At 45.9% G+C, this 18854-nt stretch overlaps 1 protein-coding gene across 2 annotated transcripts in view; it reads left to right on the forward strand.

Annotated features, from left to right (window-relative positions):
* Positions 1–16847, forward strand: part of ZCCHC14 (zinc finger CCHC-type containing 14) — a 59032-nt gene extending 42185 nt beyond the window's left edge. Inside the window, exons 4-13 of one of the 2 annotated variants that reach the window (XM_019742659.3) lie at positions 2409–2480; positions 5524–5633; positions 6509–6603; positions 6683–6737; positions 7792–8071; positions 9532–9623; positions 9978–10105; positions 11070–11210; positions 11293–12759; positions 13974–16847. In XM_019742659.3, the coding sequence (XP_019598218.1) occupies positions 2409–2480; positions 5524–5633; positions 6509–6603; positions 6683–6737; positions 7792–8071; positions 9532–9623; positions 9978–10105; positions 11070–11210; positions 11293–12759; positions 13974–14029 (2496 nt within the window). In that variant the 3' untranslated portion in view covers positions 14030–16847. The remainder of the gene's footprint in view (positions 1–2408; positions 2481–5523; positions 5634–6508; positions 6604–6682; positions 6738–7791; positions 8072–9531; positions 9624–9977; positions 10106–11069; positions 11211–11292; positions 12760–13973) is intronic. The other variant, XM_019742660.3, reaches the window with a different exon arrangement.
* The last annotated feature ends 2007 nt before the right edge of the window (positions 16848–18854 follow it).

Here is an 18854-nt window from a genome sequence, read left to right on the forward strand (position 1 = left end):
AGAATATTAATGACAGTGGTAGTTTTTTAAAACAGTTTTCTTCTCTGCACATGGCGTGTGCTTCCTCCAGGCTACGTTGTTCTGTGTGGCTGCGGTGCCTGTCTCCGTGGTTGGCCTGGGGTGCCTTAGGGGCCCGGCAGTAGGTCTGGTGACGCGGGGTCTCCTGCTTACCTTAGAGGTAAGGCGTGAGCGCTGGGCAGGGGCCCCTGGCTGGGCCAGTTCCTGTGCAGAGTGGAGAAAATGCTGCGCCACATGCTCCAGAGTGTGAGGCTGTGGAAAAACACGAATGTTGGGAACTGAGGTGAAAAGTGAGTCAGAGGAATAAGACTCTGAGTGTGAAGAAATCATAAGTGTGCGTGTATGTATTTTGTGCATATTCTGCTTTTTCTGCATGCTTTAGATATGTTAAAATCTGTCTCAATAGGGCCAAGTAGCTCTTTGAGTAAGTGATAGGAAAATACTGTGCCATAATTTGATTGGCAGTGTATTTTCTTGGTGGTACATAAAATAATGGGGTAGCTTACAATTGATGCTGCCTTGGATTAGACGGGACACGTGTCTGTCTAGCATTTGGCATGATGTGAGTCTGTTCTCTTATATCGGGAACAGACACCCTAGGATAGTTGTGTCTATTTAAAGTATGTAATTGTTGGGGACACAGATCGTCTTATTTCAACATGGATGGCCTGTCCGTGCTACCCTTAGTATTCAGTTGTGGGATTACATGTCTTACTGGGGTTAGGATGCGTTCATGCGATGTGAGTGTGGACGGAAAGAGAAAAGAGGCGAACTAGAAACAGATGGTTGTAGTGCAAGAGTTGTAAAGAAAAGAGAAGTTTTCCACAACAATCATAGATGTTACGGGTGTTTTATGTGGGTAGCAGCTTGCCCCCTACCCCCGAACTTCTTTTTAATTTTGTATGATTTGATTATTTCAGACAGAAAAACAGCTTGGGTGTTTTCATTTTAGTGTAGGTAGAGTTTAAATGACAAGGCACATTTCATTCAGAGAATGCCAGTGCTTGCCTTGCTGGTGAATTCCTGTAGGTGTTGGGAATTCAAAGATAAAGAAGTGGGTCCCTTTCCTCAGTTAGCTTGTCTTTTATGGGAGCTCGATGAAACATACACCTTAGTAATTTTTGTGTGGTGTGACAACTGGAATAGAAAGGGACTCGTGAATTTCAGCCGATGAGGGGAGATGACAGCCTGGCCAAGCCAAGGGAGACCATTAGCACACACGATTGGGGGAGAGGGGCAGAGGTGTTTTTCATATCTCCAAGCCCTGTTTGCTCTAAATCAGTGTTTAAAATACACACACACACACACATAATTTTAAAAAAATTATTATTTTTGGTAATAAAATAAATTTGGCCATTTAATTACCTGATTTGAAATCCTCCCATGGCCTCTTCTGGGTTTTAGGGTAAAGTTCCTGTTTCATGGTTTATCCTTGTTGTTCTGGCCCCTGCCTACCTCTCATTTTTTCCATCCCCTCTGTCTGTCTCGTTCCTTTAACAGACTTCTCACTTGCCCTTCCCAATTCAGCTCAGGCTTTTCTTCTGCAGAAAAGCCCTCTGATGTGCATAGATAGGTGCCGTCCCCACCTCCCCTCATTGTCCATTTAGCACCTTAGGTGGAAACATTGTGAAACACTGGGAGAAAACTGATGAAGGAGGCAGCTGTCTCCCACAGGGAGCTTACAGTCCATTTGGGGAGACTGACATTTATGAAGTGATGGAATAAAACTACCCACCGTCACATGTGCAGGCAGGGAAACCAGATGAAGGTACAGTCAGGTATTCGGCATGTCAGGCATTGTAGAACTTCTTCCAGAAAGCCCTCTGATGCTTTCTCCCCAAATTCTTCCTGCACCCTCAGTGGAATATTTTCTCCACTGTTCAGTACTGCTGCCATGGCCTGTTGTCATGGATTTACTCCTGTGGGGCCCCCAGTTGTGTCAGATTCCTGAGGGCAGGGACACACCAGGCAATTCCTGTGTGGATGCATGGCCTGATAATCTGGTAACTTCTCGATTCCACATCCGAAGTCATGTCCACTGACCTAAGAAGAGGAGGTCCACTTAAGGGTAATGTCCACCGCTATCACGAGCAGTCGTAATTGTCAGTGACTTGCTTGGACCTTGAGGAGCCAGCCTTCGACTCCATGCTTGAGTAATTTGGTGATATGTGAATAATTGCACAAAACACGAAGTTAAGCTTTAATGGACCTGAGTGAATGCTCTTTCTCTAACAAGTCAAGGGATGTGTAAATGCTCCATTTAGAAGGTGCACGATACACTAGGGCTCATCATGCTCACAGCACCTGTGCCAGCGAAGAATGCCTGGACAGGTGTGCTGTGAATTACAGATGTGGTGTCTGTTTTTAAGGGTTGTTTGTTTGTTTTTAAGGTCTTGTGGTCTGACTCTTCAGTAACATCAGTAACCAAATCTTCCTCTGAAGTGACTGAATTTATTTCAAAGGTAAGGTGATTAAAGGCTCTTACAAAAACGAGAGGGCTCCCGCTCCCCTGTGGTTGATAACACTGCAGAGCCATTGCAGTAGATGGCTTCCTGCAGCGAGCATCCTAAGTATAGCACCTGTGCACAGGAAGTCCAGGTGTGTGGCAAGAAGCACATGGTCTTCCACGCCACAGTCTGTACCCCTTTCTGGTTGTTGAGAAGGGGATAAGGCAGAAGATGCAACTTCACCAATGACCGAGGGGGTTTGTTTCCTCTTCAGCAGAGGTGGAGAGTGGCCCAGTGGTCAGAGACTTCACGTAGTCCCACCTTTATGTGTTTTACACATTGGCTTTTTCTGTTCGTTTTTAAACTGATTCAACAAATACCGTTTGAACAAAATGTTCCGCTACTGAATAAATGCCTCTTTATCTACATATACCTGTATACATGCATGCATACGTACATACATACCTACATGTATCTAAAGTGTCTCCATAGTGAGTCTGACATTTTCATTATAAAAATCAAGGATATAAGCCTGTAGGAGAAACTCCCATTGATGGATCCTATTTTATAAGCTTGGGCAGGAAGTTGTTTGATTCTGCTTATCCTTTCGGCCTGTCAGGCCAAAGGCTAGCGACCAGATATCACTAGAGGACAGCACAGTGCCATGCTCTGTCAGATTACTAATCCTCCCTGGAGTTCCCTTTTCCTCTGTAATACTATTTAGAACACTCAGTTTCCTCTCTGTGTCTTGCCTCATTTTGTAACCAAAAAAAAACACCAAATAGTTTCTCTGGACTCGCTGGTGCTGGTGGGAACTTTGACCTCGCATGGTCTTACGTCTGGGTGTTTATAGTGGCCAATATTCACCCGGCTTCAGGTTCTCTGGCATTCCTGGATATCTGGTTTACTGTCTTTTATTTTTGGAAAATTCTTGTTCGTTACCCCCTCAAATATTTCTTCTGCTCTGCTCGCTCTCACTTCTCCTGGGACTTCACTTACATGTACTTGGACCTTTGATATTCCACAGCTCTCGGGTGCTCATTTTGTTTTTCTTACTCTTTTCACTCTGTATTTCAGTTTGGATAATTTCTATTGCCCTGTCTTCCAGTTTACTGATGTTTCTCCTCAACTCTGCCCAGGCTGTTGATAAGTGTTGAATTTGCTGAATTCGTCATCTCTGGTACCACGGTTTTCTTGTGCTTTTTTTCCCCCCTAGCTTTTCCATTTGACATGTCTTTTAATAAAGTTTCCACCTCTCTGCTGAAATTTCCCATTTGTTCATGCATTTTTTAAAAATTAAATTCTTTAGTATGTTAAGTTGTGGTTATTTTAAAGTTCCTGTCTGATAGTTCCAGCATCTGGGTTAGTTTTGAGTCTGGTTCTGATGATTATCTTGATGATAGTTTATTCTCCCTTCTTCTTCTTCTTCTTCTTCTTCTTCTTCTTCTTCTTCTTCTTCTTCTTCTTCTTCTTCTTCTTCTTCTTCTTTTTCTTCCTCTTCCTCTTCCTCTTCCTCTTCCTCTTCCTCCTCCTCCTCCTCCTCCTCCTCCTCCTCCCCTTCCCCTTCCCCTTCCCCTTCCCCTTCCCCTTCCCCTTCCCCTTCCCCTTCCCCTTCCCCTTCCCCTTCCCCTTCCCCTTCCCCTTCCCCTTCTTCTTCTTCTTCTTCTTCTTCTTCTTCTTCTTCTTCTTCTTCTTCTTCTTCTTCTTCATTTTGGGTATGTCTTGCAATTTTTGATTATGAGACATCACGTTTAGAAAATATGGAGACTGAGGGAAACAGTATTATGCCTGGAAATGTGCATGCTGCTCTGTCAGACCATCAAGTTGATCTAGTCAGGAGTTGAACTGGGTTTGGGTTTTGTTGCTATGGTTACCTTCAGCGCACCACAGGCTTCATGTTCCTCTAGTAAAGAGCTGGTACTTTGAGCCCTGAGTGGAGCCTAGAGTGTAGGTTCTTCTCAGTGGTCTTGCTTCACTCTCAGCTTTCAGCAGTCCTGTGTGCCTGTGGCACAGAGGGGGTCTCCCTACCCTGTTGACCGCTCATACACACCCTGCCCCGGGAGATAGCTGTTACTTGTTGCCTGGTGATGGACTTAAGGTTGGAGTGGGGGCGATTTTCCATCCTCCTGCTCCAGCCTCACGCCCAGGTACAAGGCCGTTGGTGTGGGCCTTTCTCAGGATCCCTGCCCCTTCCTTTCCCAGCAGCAGCTGACCTCTGCTTTGTGCTGGTTCAGGATCCTCAACTCAAGGGCTTCTTGCTCATTCCGCGGGGCCATAGGGGTTTTGCTTGTACCTTCCCAAGAGACAGGGCATCTCTACCCATGGCCTAGTGACAGGAAGACTTCCTATCCCACCCGCAGAGGCAGGCAAGTATTGCTTCTGCCTCATCCCCAGAACAGTGGGGTCTTTGCTTGGGCTCTGGGAGCAAGAGCTATGTTGTCCCTCCTTCAACTGCTTACGGGCTTTTGTCTTAGATTGAGCAAAGTCTCCAGGGAAAGGCACAGGGTTTCCTCCCTGGCCCCCAGGGGCAGCCACCTGTGGAGGCTCTCTCCAGTCTCCTGCCTGTGGAAGAGAGCTTAGGAATGAGGGCACAGCCCCTTGTGTGTGGGGCTCTTGGCTGTCTGATACCTCGCCCCACTCAGCCTGTGGGAATGTGTCCATCTTGGCTCATCTCTTCTACCTGCTTGTGTGACAGCCACCTGCTCATGCCGTGTCATAGCTCAGACAGTTCACATGTCCTATCTCTTGGAGGGGCAGGTCCCTCTTGAAATTCAGTTCAGATGGTGGGCTTGCAACTCAGCTCTCTGGTGGGCTCAAGGAAAGGTACAGTTGTGTAGATTATCAAGCTTTTTCTTTATGTTATGGTGGGAGCGTGATGTTCTTTTATGGCTTTCTGCACCCAGAGTGGGTGTAGAACCCCAAAGTAGCCAATAGAACGGGACTTCGTAGCATACCTGCTGATGTCACCATTTAGGACCTGCCCAAGTTTTTTTTGAGGAGTTATGGTTTTGTAAAATGATTTTTGACATAACTGCTTATGCTTTTTCATTCCTTTCAGTTATCTCAGCTATATCCTGAAGAAAATTTGGAGAAATTCATTCCTTGCTTAGCTGGCCCAGATTCGTTTTATGTAGAGAGAAACCACATGGATCTGGAAGCGGACCTGAGGTAATGCCCTTCACCCACCCATGGGCCACCGGGAGCAGCCAGGCCAGTGGCACTGTGGTGACCCAGGGCCTTTGGCGGTGTGGGGCGGGGCCCGCAGTGTGGGTGTGGCTGACAGTGTGGGCGGGGCTGGCAGTGTGGGAGGGGCCAGAAATGAGCTGCTCTGTCATCCCAGGAGCTCTTGAGGGTGACTCGTTGCTCTCCAGGGATTGAGTCTCTTCTTTGCCTCTGGGGGTTTTAATAATCAGTTTTGGAGAATTTGAAGTCTCTTAATAACCTGTGTGTGATTTTGAGGCTATAAATAAAGGAATTTCAAAGTATATGCCACCATTTAATGTAATTTTGACAGTCTTAAGAAATAAAATCTGATTACTGTTTCTGCTCTATGAAACTGTTCCTGCGTAAAACTAGGGCCTATAAAAAGTGTCTTAGGCCAAGTGTCTCTGGACCCTGGATCCCGTCCGGGCACACTGGTTTTGTAAATGTGCGGGGAGTGGTAGGCCTGCTGCCTGGGCTCCAGGACTGGCACTGACATCTTGGCGCCCGAGACGTGGTTGCAGCACAGTGGCTGCTGGTTCCCGATGGCTGTGATGGCGCTGGCTGCACTCACGTTGTGGCTTACTGCCCGTCTGGTGGGCCTGAGAGACGTGATTCATATAACGCGAATCAGTGTAAATAAGGGAAGGGAGAGGAGGAAGCGGTATGAATCATGACGAGGTTTCAATTGAGTTAAAGCAGGAGGAATATAGGTCAAGGTACTTCTGTTTACTTTTTTCTCTAACATATGTTTCTCGTAATTGCAAATTAAAATTTCTCTCCCAATCGATTTTTGTAATGTCATTTTTATGCCAATAAAACCACTTTCTTTACTTTTTTAGGTATTTGGCTTCATTACCTTCTCACATATTGAAGAATGACCATGTTAAGAAGTTTTTCAGCACTTCATCTCCCACCCAACAGCTTCAAAGTCCAAGTGAGTTTATAAAATGTGATTAAATAAAAATAAAAATATTTTTATTGTCTGTAAATTTTATATGTATTTTAATTTACAGGTCCTGGCAACCCTTCCCTTTCTAAAGTCGGTACCATGATGGGCGTGTCTGGAAGGTAAGACTTCTGTCATGTAACCAGCAAGTTTCAAATCAGCATTGTACAGAGGCTACTTTTGTAAATGTGCAAATAATTGTTTCTAGAGTTAAGTCATTCTTGATCTTAGTCTTGAATAATGTTGGGAGAAGAAGTAGATAGAGATACTCCAAGATTCCTGGGAGGGTAGTGGGGGAGTGGTTCTCTGAGCCACTGGAATTGGAATTCCCCAGGGCCCCTATTGCACATGCCAGTGTCTGGGCCCTGCACATTCTAAGAAACCGGAATTTCTGAGAATCTCCATTTTTACAAGCTCACAGCGGGTGATAAGGCCCACAAAGTGCTAGAGTGCTGCTTGAGGGGTCTTCTATTCTCAGGAGACTCGACGGCAATTGTAGGGGTGCTCAGGTGATAAATAGGCTGACTGGCTCATTGACAGCTCACATTAAAATGGGCTAACGTCACAGAGAGCGTTGGGTGAAGTTCTAGGCAGGTAATGGGTCTTTGAAAGTTCTGGCTTCCCTCTGTACTATGTTCCCCTTGGCCTGGTATGTAGTGAGCACCGTATGTGTGTTTGCAGTTTAGGGTGGAAGGGGCAAGAAGAGAAAGTAGAATGCTTTTTGCTCCTTTCAGCTTCCAGGATTTGCTTTTCCAAAAAAATGAATTTGAATATTAAAGATTTAGAAGTCAGTTTTAGTTTATGATTATCAGTATCACCCTGTGGTACAAGTAATAGAAAGAAACTAAGCAGCTCAGCCGGAGGTCTGGTGATAACACACACACGTATGTACACAAACATACTTTCAAGCCGTGCATACAAATGCGCACACATGTACACGTTCTCAAGCACATACAAGTAGATACCTATGCATGCACACATGTACACATATGTACCTACAGACTTTGAACTTCAGTGGTGGTTTGGGGGGGTCGGGGGGGGGCAGAAGGGGCTCTGAGGTGAGCAGTGGATGTGACCGCAGATGTGGGCCAGGATGTGGAAGCTGGTGCACACCTCTCACATGATCTTCAGTGGAGGCTGAGGTCTTTTGAAACCCCCTGCCCGCTGTCCTCGCAGGCCCGTGTGCGGCGTGGCCGGCATCCCGTCCTCTCAGAGCGGCACTCAGCACCACGTGCAGCACGCGGCTGGCGCGGCCGCCTTGCCCCACTGCTCCCACGGCGGGGGCGGGGGCTCGGCACTGGCCTACCGGACCCAGATGGATACCGCGCCTGCCATCTTAATGCCTTCCAGTCTGCAGACCCCTCAGACCCAGGAGCAGAATGGGATTTTAGATTGGCTGCGGAAACTGCGTTTGCACAAGTACTACCCCGTCTTTAAACAGCTCACGATGGAGAAGGTATGTTGGCTCCTAAACAGGCAAATGTAGAATCTGCCTGTTTTCTGAGGTAACCTGCCTTTCTTCTGACCTCATTCCTAGAGGAACTGAGTTGGGTTTCTAAACTGCATGGGATGTGGAAATCACACAGCCTGCTACTTAACACACACAGGTGCTTGCCACGGGAGGGTGGCAGTGGGTTGGAATTTGAAGGCCGCCTGCAGCTGAAGCAGAAACTGGGACAGAATTGGTTACAAACAGCTTTTGTAGATAGTTTGAGGTCGTTGTAGATTAGGTCCTTCATGTGATGTGAAGGATGTTATGTCTCCAGCCGTCCCACAATAGGGAGAAGTAGTGAATTGTGGTGCCTGCACGCCCCACCTGTCTTAGATGTCCTGCAGGGTAGGCCAGAGCATGTGCGGAGCTCATCTCAGGAAGGCCAGGTCTGCAAGGGGCCCAAACACTGCCCTGAGGAAGTGGCTCTCCAATGATCTGACTTGATTTAGGGTCAAATAGCTAAAGGAATAGATGGGTTTTATGTTTTTCAAGCAGTCCACATAGAAATTATTTTTTACAATAGAAAGTTCTGATGAGGAACTTTTTTTCACTTAAAAAAATTCTGAAATTTCTTAAGTCTTGGTATCACTAATGAGACTAGAGCTGTACACAGTGTTTGACCTCTGAGCGCCCCCTGCTGGATAAAATGACTTGGTGGCTTTTATCTAGGTAAAAATGGCGTTTGTCCAGAAATCTGCAATTGAACCTAGAAATCCAGCTTTTACTACATGCTAAAAAACAGATTTCAAGTATATTTGTAATACTCTCGGTTTAGGATTCATAGATCTTAAAAACAACAGATTTTACTAACCTTGGTTGTGATCAGTTTAAAAAGTTTTAATCTGATGTTTGAGTTGAAATGATTAAAATCACGAATGGACGTGGACTGTTGTGAGAACCAGAGAACCGTGTAAGACCGGTGGTTAGTTAGCCATTCAGTTCGAATGGCGTCTACTCTCCTGAATCACTTGCTACCCAACAAAGTTGCACTTGTCCCTAGAACAATGGTGATTTTCAAGATAAAAAAAGAGCTGTTAAAAGAAACTGTCCTCCTGTCTGCAGGAGAATAGATGCTTGCATTTTAGGGGGGCGTTCCAGGGAGGGAGGGTGCACTGACACACATTGCATCTCTGTTCTCACCTGCCTGCACAGCGCGGGCTTTCCAGGACCTAGTCTTAACCAAACCGTCATGAGGTTCCTGTGCCCCTTAAACGCAAAATGAGCATCTAGTATTTTGAATTATGGACACCAAAACATTTAGCAAGTAAATGTTTTAGTGTTCCAAGTCCTTTATTATCTAGTTAAGTTTAATTATCTGTTCACATATTCTAGAGATAGAATACATTTGTTAAACTCCAAGTTCTTTTGTTTTCAGAATCCTACTTGACTCTCATTAATTTTGTTATTTGTTTCTTCTATGGAAGTTTCTGAGTCTTACCGAAGAAGATCTAAATAAATTTGAATCCCTCACCATGGGAGCAAAGAAAAAACTCAAGACTCAGCTGGAGCTGGAGAAGTAAGTGTGAAGTGGTTGGTGAAATGTCTGTTCATTTTTAGTTTCTGACCTGCTGAACAGGTAGATGCTAGGACCTACATTTTGTTATATGTCAGTTATTGGATTACTTTTGATTGCTTATCAAATCTTAATTACTGCTTTTAAAATTCTACAAATGTGACTAGTTGACTAGGAAAGGCCCTTTGTAGTGAATCTGACAAGTAAGAATGTGTTATTTTCCACTGTGGAGATTATTTTGATGAAAGTCACCTTTGTATGGCCTAGATGTACTTAAGCAGAGTTTGTGAAACATTAGAAGGTTTTTCCGCAGAAGAATTTAAAACTCACTTGTTTGCATGCTTTCTTATTGCACAGGGAGAAGTCAGAGAAACGGTGCCTGAACCCCTCAGCCCCACCCCCGGTCACCAGCAGCGGAGTGGCCCGCGTGCCCCCCACCAGCCACGTGGGGCCCGTGCAGACAGTGCGAGGCACCCACGCGGCAGGTGGGTGAGGGCTGGGTTCGCCCTGACGTGTGGATTGCACTCTGTTCCTTTTGATAATAATTAGGCCTCAGAACACACCCTTTGCCATCTACATTTTTTAGTACTCACCATTACTGTTCATTGTTTTAGATTTTATAGTCTCTACTATAGGAAAATGGAAGGTCATTTGTCTTAGAAGCTGGAGACTGGTGACTGGCCTGAAGTTGTTTGGGCGAAAGAATTAGATCCAGTAACTACTATGGTGAGAGGGAAAGAGCGGGAAATTCACAAAATAGATAAAAACATCTCTGTTTCCCAAGATGGGACACAGAGGTCATGTTTAGGTCATTTCTCAGCAGGTTGGTCTTGCAGTTCTCCTCAGTGCCTAACCACCAGCCTTCCTGCTCTGGAGACTTGAAGTTTCAGTGATCTGATTTTTCAACCACCATTCCCCTTCTCCCCACCTCTCCCTCTCTCTCCTGGGAAAAGGTTGAGGACTCCTGTAACAGTTGTTCTGTTGTTTTCTTTATATAGTAGAAATATCAAGAGTAACACTGAATGAGGAAGGAAAAAATGCCAGTGTGTCTTTGAAGTGGTTATTTGGCTAAAAAGGTTATACGTCCCTTGGCCTCACAAAACAGAGTGTTTGTGGGTGATTCCTTTTGTAGCAGTGTGCTGGGTTTGGGAACCCTTTTTTCTCACTCTCCAGTGTTTCCGTAGGGAGGCATTAGAGCAACTGGCTGAGAGCATTGCTGTGTCTGCATCTGCCACATAACTAGCTGTGTGACCTTGGGCCATTTGTTCTCTAAGAATCGCAGAGCCCTGTCTGAATGTGGAAATAATCACACCTGCCTCCTTGGGGCTGATTTAAAGAAGTCTGTGTGTGATAGATGTGCACTGAGGTGGGTGAAGCGGGACCCCTGTCTGAGTCCTGCGTGGACTTGGGTGCCACCTTTGGACTATATCACCTGTCCCTTCTCCGCAGCACTGCGAGTGGAAGTGGAGCAGCCCCCTCACCAGGCAGCCCGGGAAGGCAGCTCCTCCGAATGCTCCAGCTCCTCGCCCAGCCCCATGGGGGTGCAGGCCCGAGAAGAGAGTTCAGACAGCGCTGAGGAGAACGACAGACGTAAGGATGTCCAGTGTGGCTGGCGTGTGCTGCCTCTGCCCTGCCCTGTGGACGGTGCTGACCACTCTGTTTCCGTCTCTAGGTGTGGAGATGCACTTGGAGGGCTCCGATAAGGAGAAGCCTGTCATGCTACTGAATCACTTCACATCAAGTTCGGCCAGGCCTACGGCCCAGGTTCTCCCTGTGCAGAATGAGGCGGGCTCCAGTCCCTCCGGCCACCATCCGCTGCCTCCGCAGATGATGCCCGCAGCCTCGCACATGGCTCCCATCCGAATGCTGAATTCCGTGCACAAATCAGAACGGGGAGGCACAGACATGAAACTCCTCTCGTCTTCTATGCATTCACTGCTGTCTCTAGAAGAAAGGAATAAAGTCTCTGGACCAAGAAGCGGCATCAAAGTGGACAAGAGCTTCGGCAGTGCCATGATGGACGTGTTACCCACGTCAGCCCCCCATCCGCCCATGCAGGTCCTCTCTGGCCTTGCCGAGAGCAGCTCCGTGTCACCCAGCGTCTCCTTTGGTCCTCGCACCAAAGTCGTCCATGCGGCCACACTGGACAGGGTGATGAAGCCGGCCCCGCAGCCAGCCCTGGTGGTCGAGACAAGCACGGCTGCTGTGGGGACATCCAGCACGGTCTTCCACGTGGCTCGGCCACCCATCAAACTTCTGGTGTCTTCATCTGTCCCTGCGGATTCTGCCATTTCTGGGCAAACTTCTTGTTCTAATAACGTGCAGATCAGCGTGCCCCCTGCAATAATAAACCCCCGGACTGCTCTGTACACAGCCACCACCAAAGCTGCCTTCTCTGCGATGAGCAGTGTGCCCGTGGGCCCCCTGCAGGGCAGCTTCTGTGCAAACAGCAACACTGCCTCCTCCAGTAGCCACCCTGCCCCATCTTTCCCAAACATGGCCAGTGTGCCCAGCTGCCCGGCCCCCAGCTCCAGCCCTGCGCTCTCTTCCGTCCCCGAGAGCAGTTTCTACAGCAGCAGCGGCAGCGGGGGCAGCGGCTCCCCTGGGAACATTCCTGCCTCTGCTCAGAGCCACCACCACCACCACCACCACCAGCAGCCGCCGGCGCCCCAGCAGCCCTCGCCCGGCCCGCCGCCCGGCTGTGTCGTGTGCACGTCGTGCGGATGCAGCGGGAGCTGCGGCTCCGGCGGCCTGACCGTCAGCTACGCCAACTACTTCCAGCACCCGTTCTCGGGGCCGTCCGTCTTCCCCTTCCCCTTCCTGCCCTTCAGCCCAGTGTGCGGCAGCGGCTACGTGGGCACCCAGCAGTACGGCAGCAGCGCTTTCCCGGTCGTGCACTCGCCCTACGGCGGCAGCGTGCCCGCCGAGCCCGTGCTGGGCGGCCAGTCCGCGTTTGCTGTCCCGCCCGTGCAGAGCTTCATGGCGGGGGCGGCCGGCGTGTACCAGGCCCAGGGCTTGGTGGGCAGCAGCAACGGTTCCAGTCACAAAAAGAGCGGCAATCTCTCGTGTTACAACTGTGGGGCCACCGGTCACCGCGCTCAGGACTGCAAGCAGCCGTCCATGGACTTCAATAGGCAAGGTAAAGGCGGGCCGCGGCCGGCGAGACTCCGGAGGCAGACGGGCTACACTGCTTAGCAGTGCAGCGCTGCCCAGAGGGGCGCGGGCACAGGGTCACTGTGTGTGCGAATCATAGTAAACGTTCTTTTTAAAGCAAAAAGTCATTTTTCAAATGCTCTTTGAAAAGGCGGGAAATTCTTAATAGGCCGTGAAGCCCCAGAAGGAGGGCTGGTTTGATTCTGAGACTGTTTTCATGATGTCAGCCTGCTCCTCATTCTAGAACATGACGAACTGGCCATGGGGAGGGGCGATTGGCCCCTGGCTCCTTGGGCTGGTGCTTCTTGCAGTGTGACTGGGGAGCAAGTCTGGGTGATTTAGTGACACCCCCAACCTTTAATGACGGCCTAGGGCGTAGCACATGAGTTGAAAAGCTGCAGATGGAACTCAGTGGCCCCACTTCTGCTCTACCCCCAGGGTGGCCCTGGCTGCTGGTGTGCGTGCGTGGGTGCATGTCATCCTCACTGCGCTGCCATCTTCCGTCCCCCCCTTCCTTCCACTTGTTCTTTTTTGTCTCCTTTAGTCAAATTCAAGTGTATGTCTGATGTATGTATTACAACAGGTTTGTTCTTGCTATTGGTTTCGGAAAGATGATTAAACTGGGCATTGGGAAAATTGGTCCCAGCTCCATGACTACTCACTGTGCAGCCTTGAAAAGTCCCTTGATCTCTGTAGACTTGAGGGTTGCTCCAGACCTGGGATTCCCAGACCTGCCTGTGCATCTTAGTCACCTGGAGAGCTTGAAAGACAAGCCACTCGGACTCTGTAGGTGTGGTGGCAGGTGGAGGCGACTGGGCGCTGTGGCCCCCCATTTGTAAAGGTGATGCTGCATCTCCTGAAGCAGCGAGCACAGAGCCTGTGTGGGACTCTTGTGCCAGGGAAGGGTGCATACCCTGGACAGCCCACCAGTTGGGGTCCCAGCGGGAGAGCTAAAGAATAAAGGAATGGCTTGGTAACTCTTCAGTCATTCACCCCTTGTCTGACTTTATAAGCTAGTGAACTAAAATAGCCTCCAGTTTTGGGGGTGGGAGAGGGGTTGGCAGTGGTTAGAACAGGTGTTCTTGAGTTTCCAGCACCTGAATCTTGACCAGTGACTCTGGAAATAACTTTGGACAGATCGGTTGTTTGTGGTAATTCTACAGTGATTCAAATTTGATCTTTTTTTTTCCCTCTCTCTAGGTACTTTTAGGTTGAAATATGCCCCTCCAGCAGAGAGTCTGGACTCCACAGACTGATATTTTTCTCTGGCAACAGAACACTATTAAGCCATGGAGACATAAGGAAAACTAAATACAAAACTGAGAAGTCTAGTTGCTGTTGAGCTTAATATTTTTAATCCAAAGGTGCTTTACTTTACTAGACTGGATAGAAAAACCTAGCATAGGAGTGCATCAAACTCAAGTTTTATTGCCAAAATTCTAGATTGGAGCTTGATGTCAGGACTTGCCTAGTGGGTATCTCCACAGCGGGTGAAATTGGCCACCTCCACCCGTGGCTGCAATGCGGAGACCTCCCGTCCCCAGAAGAGCATTGCTGTAATTGGTCCTCCTAGGCTCACACGTAATTCCAGGGCAGCTACGCGAGATCGGAATCGAGAACTGAAGGTTGGAGTTCTCCAAGTGGAGGTCCACCAGTCGGACTCTTGACACCCCTGGGTGAGGGAAAATGTCACCTTTGTTTTTGTTTTGTTCTGTTCTGTTCTGTTCTGTTCTGTTCTGTTCCTAAAGTGGTAGGGCACTAATTTCTGGGCTTTTTAAGGATTGCACTACAGAAGAATGTAAACTGATGTCAATCTCTGCAGTTCTGGGAGACAAACTCCCTGAGACCAGTCAGTGCAAGACACTCAGAGAATCCGTTTCTAAAGAGTTGGCACCAGCAGGCTCCATGACTCAGTCCACAACAGAGATTTTAGTATTTACTTCCCTCCGTAAAACACTTGTAGCAGTTTCAGGTTTTTAATTTTTTTCTGCGCATAAAACTAAACTACACTATTAAATAGAAGTAGTTACTCGCAACAACTTAATTTCTAAGGGTCCAAGTCCCAGAGAATCCCTAGTTGTCGGAATGTTGAGAATATCTTCCTTCCCAGCCCTTCCATAGCTTTGAGCCCTGTCACCTTCCAGCAGGAAGGAGCTCTTGCAGAGACGGTGACAGCACGGCCTTTGTGAGTTGGCTCTGATGGAAATTACCCATCCTTAGCAAAGTTTGCAGTTTTTTGTTCTCTTGGTTTTTTTTAAATCTCACACAGACTTCCCAAGGACCCCAAGGCTTATGCTAACGATTCATACTTGAGACACACATTTCAACAATAATACAGTCTACTTTATGAGCAAAAGATTTGAAATTTCTCCTGTCAACTTCTTTTGCTATGTATTAATACCTAGTTATATTAAAAATTACCTGGAAAACTACAATAGAAAGTGGTTAAGACTCTGAAAGAGACCACACCAACAGGACAGAACTACAGGATTTGCAGAAGTCCAGTTTTATCAAGGTGGGAAATAAAGTCCTCTCCACGCATCTCTCAATTTCACCCCAGTGCAATGAGAGCTTTTTGGTTTGAAATTTAGGGACTTAAATCCTCAAGGCTAAAGGGAATTTTCTGCTCAAATACTATTATTTTAAATGCTAAAGCCTTCAGTATTAAAATATTGATTGGTAAGGTCTTGCCCAGGGATTTTCCAGTTGAGTATTTATTTAAGAAAAGAAAATCACAATATTCAGATCATTCTTCAGATGGGACAATCAGCCTCAGGCAAAATTGGTGTAAATCAAAAGAATACCCTAGAATTTGAGGCATTGTGATGTGAGACTTCAAATTTTGACATCAGTTTCCTGGCTTTATGGAAACTGAAGCAGAAAGTTGTTACATTTTTTTATGAAAGGCTTTTAGTAGAGTTTTTAGAGTTTTATTTTAGTAGAGTTTTATTTCTATGCAATGCAGAATTGACAGACTCTGTATTCTTATCTCTCTTCCTGGTACACAGTATTATATACAGTTTTTAAGAAACAGTTATGCTTACAACAGCTTTTTGGGGGGAATGTTACATTGATCTCTTAAATTATAAACACTACAAAAATGTCAAAATAATGGGAACTGACACAACTTTGCCTTAAAGAGTACTAGACTGGGACTTGTCACACTATGTTAAAGGAAGACTTAAGAGTGTTCATTGATGTTTACGATTTTAATATTTCTGAAGGCCGTTACAGTGGCCTGGATATGTGCTGGAAGCCAAACTTTTAAATTTTTTGGTTTTTTAAACAAAGAAATATTTTAAATAAATCCTATTTCAACACAGTGAAATTGTTGAAAACTGTCTCATAACAAAAGAAAAAAGTCATATTTAGGTTTTTTGTTTTAATGGTCAGTATTGGGGAATGAAAGTGTCTGCTGTTACCCTTATAACTATTTTGATAAATATTAGAGGTTAGTATTAAATACAACAAAAAATTAAAACAGAAACTTCAGTTTGAAGTATGACATTCAAATTGAGGTAAATACGTTTAGACATTGCGTGGCTGTGTTCCCGTCATCAAAGGTCTTAGAAAAATTCCCGGTTTCTTTGAAAGTGCATGTGTGGTGTGACATCTCCAATGAGGTCACTCCAAGTTGAGAATTGTAAAACGTGAATCTGAGCTACACAGGACACAGAGCTGCCAATCCATGAGCTCTCTTCCCAAGTGAACTGCATACTCAGACTTGGGAATGTTTGCTGGCAGTATGATCTCTGATCAGTTTCTCTCCGAAAGCAACCAAAGTCAGTAAACCTAAAGAGCATTTTGCATTTCCTCAGAAGACGTCCTCATCAGTTAGAAACACAAATCAGACTGACCCCTTCAACTACTTAGTCGTTTCCCTGAAATCGTGGGCTGTGGCAACCAGGTAGGTGTGGCACCAGCCACTTTGTTCTGTGTAGTCTGTCATATATTAAAGTTTCTAACCCCATCCTCTTATCTCCAAGAATGGGGAAAGTAGAATGTACAGATGGAAGTAGAATATGATGTTGGGATGAAACAATTATTTAATTTTTTTTTTTTTTTTTTTTTTTTTTTAAAGCAAAACACTAAAATTTCTACCTTATTTTCTAATTTTTATTTCATGGTTATATTGAAAATTGAAAGTGTTTAAACGTTAAAACTCCTAATTGCTAAAGAGCATGGAGAAAAAGGGAGCTTACTTAGCACTTCTAATAAAAACAAAGACAAATTTTATTTTTTTGAAAGCAGATATGTGATTGGGTATTTAAAAAACCAGCATCATCTATAATCTCCAAAAGATTACAGGAGTCAGCTTGTTAATATAGTAGTTAGTAGACTGAGTATTTTAATTCACTATTTAGAATTCTATAGGTCCTTTATCGCAAGAAGTCAACATGTTAATTTACACTACACGTTATGTATCGCAAGAAGTCAACATAGTTAATTTACACTACACGTTATGTATGGAGGCGCAGTAGTAGTGGTAGTAACTTCACCTAACGTCACACTGCTGTGACGTGTTTCCTGTTTGAGCACAGGCTGACCGAGGCTTGCACTCGCCCACTCACTCCAGTGTTTGCAGTGAGCACTTGCTGAGAGGGAACTGGGTTGCACCCTCCTCACTCCCTATCATTTTGTCACTCTTCCTGCTTCTGTGGTGGTTTATTTGATGCCTTGCTACTTTTCCATACTGATAACTGATGGCGTTACATGTATAAGTCTTAAAGGTTGTAAGGGAAATCGTGTCCCTGCTCAGCTCGACCACCCGTCCCAGAGGATGGGCCTGTGGAACCTGATCGTGTCGGCCATCCTTTCCAAAGTGCAGATGACTCCCAAAGAATGAGTCAGGTGACATTTAAAGCCATGGGTTCTGAGAGGCTCAATTGAAAAGTCCCAAGGTTCTAAAGGAAAGTGAGTATCTTTCATCAACATTCACAAAACTACATACTGTGCTGGTTGAGGCCAAAGGTCAATGTTACTACACTGTTGAGGGAGGGGCGCGCCTTTGCAGGTGGGTCCTCAGTCCCGGGTATTGTAACAAGCCCCTCACATGCATAAGTTCTTACATGCACAAAGACACAGGCTTTGGTACTGAAACTGAAGACCTTGTATACGCAAGAATCTTCACAGCTTCTATTGGACATATTTTCTTTTTAGGAATGAAGGAAAATTCTCCCATTTTTGAGCCATTCTTTTATGTCAATTCTACAAAATTGCATGTAACTTTATAAATATTTTTAAAAGATATAGTTTTGTAAATATTTAATATTCTGCTAATTTGATTTTGAATTGTAAATGTCAAGTATTCTGTTTTTGGGGTTTTTATGTTTTATTATACTTTGTTAAAAAGGAAAAATTGTACATTTTTAGAATGTTTTTATGAGTAAATTTAATGTACTGAAAATAAAAATTAAAAAAAAAAAGAAGCCGTGTTTCATTTTATTAGGTCGTTTCAAAATATGAAGCGCACGTCTTTTCAAAAAAACCCACAATTCTTGATCTCCAAACTAGGGAGTCAATCCTTTCTGCTTTCTTCCCAGCTTTACAAAAGGGATACTTGTCCTTAAATCCGTTTTCTATCATGTTTTTCCCAGGTTTTTAAAAAATGTCCCTGGTATGAAGAGAAATGTGAATTCTTGATTTGGGCATTTAAAGATATTCCAGCTGTAGTTTCCATGTACGAACAAGGTAGGTGTTAACAGGTCTAAGCATCTTTTGAACGTTTCCAAATGCGTGGTGAATGTGGCATGAATGTGTTGTCATCTAAAGTTCCGTCCTCTCTGGATTTGGGAGGGTGGCAGTCTAATGAGCATGCCTCAACCCACTGTTGTTAACAGAGCCAGGCACCAGAGGGAGGGTCCTGATGCCTTTTCCCTGTAGAGGTCCCCAAGATGTGGTCTTTTCAGGCCTGTGGTTACCCAGAGGAAAACATGCATGCGCACATGGTTCTAGGTATGCCAGGTATGGTAGGGCCCATCGGATAAATGACATCAGGAGACAGCTGGCAACCCGACAAGGAGGGCCTCTCTGGTTACATCCAGGGCCACCGTGGCGGTTGTCTCGAGAGAACCATACAGG

Source organism: Rhinolophus sinicus, chromosome 8 (genome assembly GCF_057876585.1).
Source record: "Rhinolophus sinicus isolate RSI-liver-muscle chromosome 8, RSI-T2T, whole genome shotgun sequence".
Taxonomy (NCBI): domain Eukaryota; kingdom Metazoa; phylum Chordata; class Mammalia; order Chiroptera; family Rhinolophidae; genus Rhinolophus; species Rhinolophus sinicus.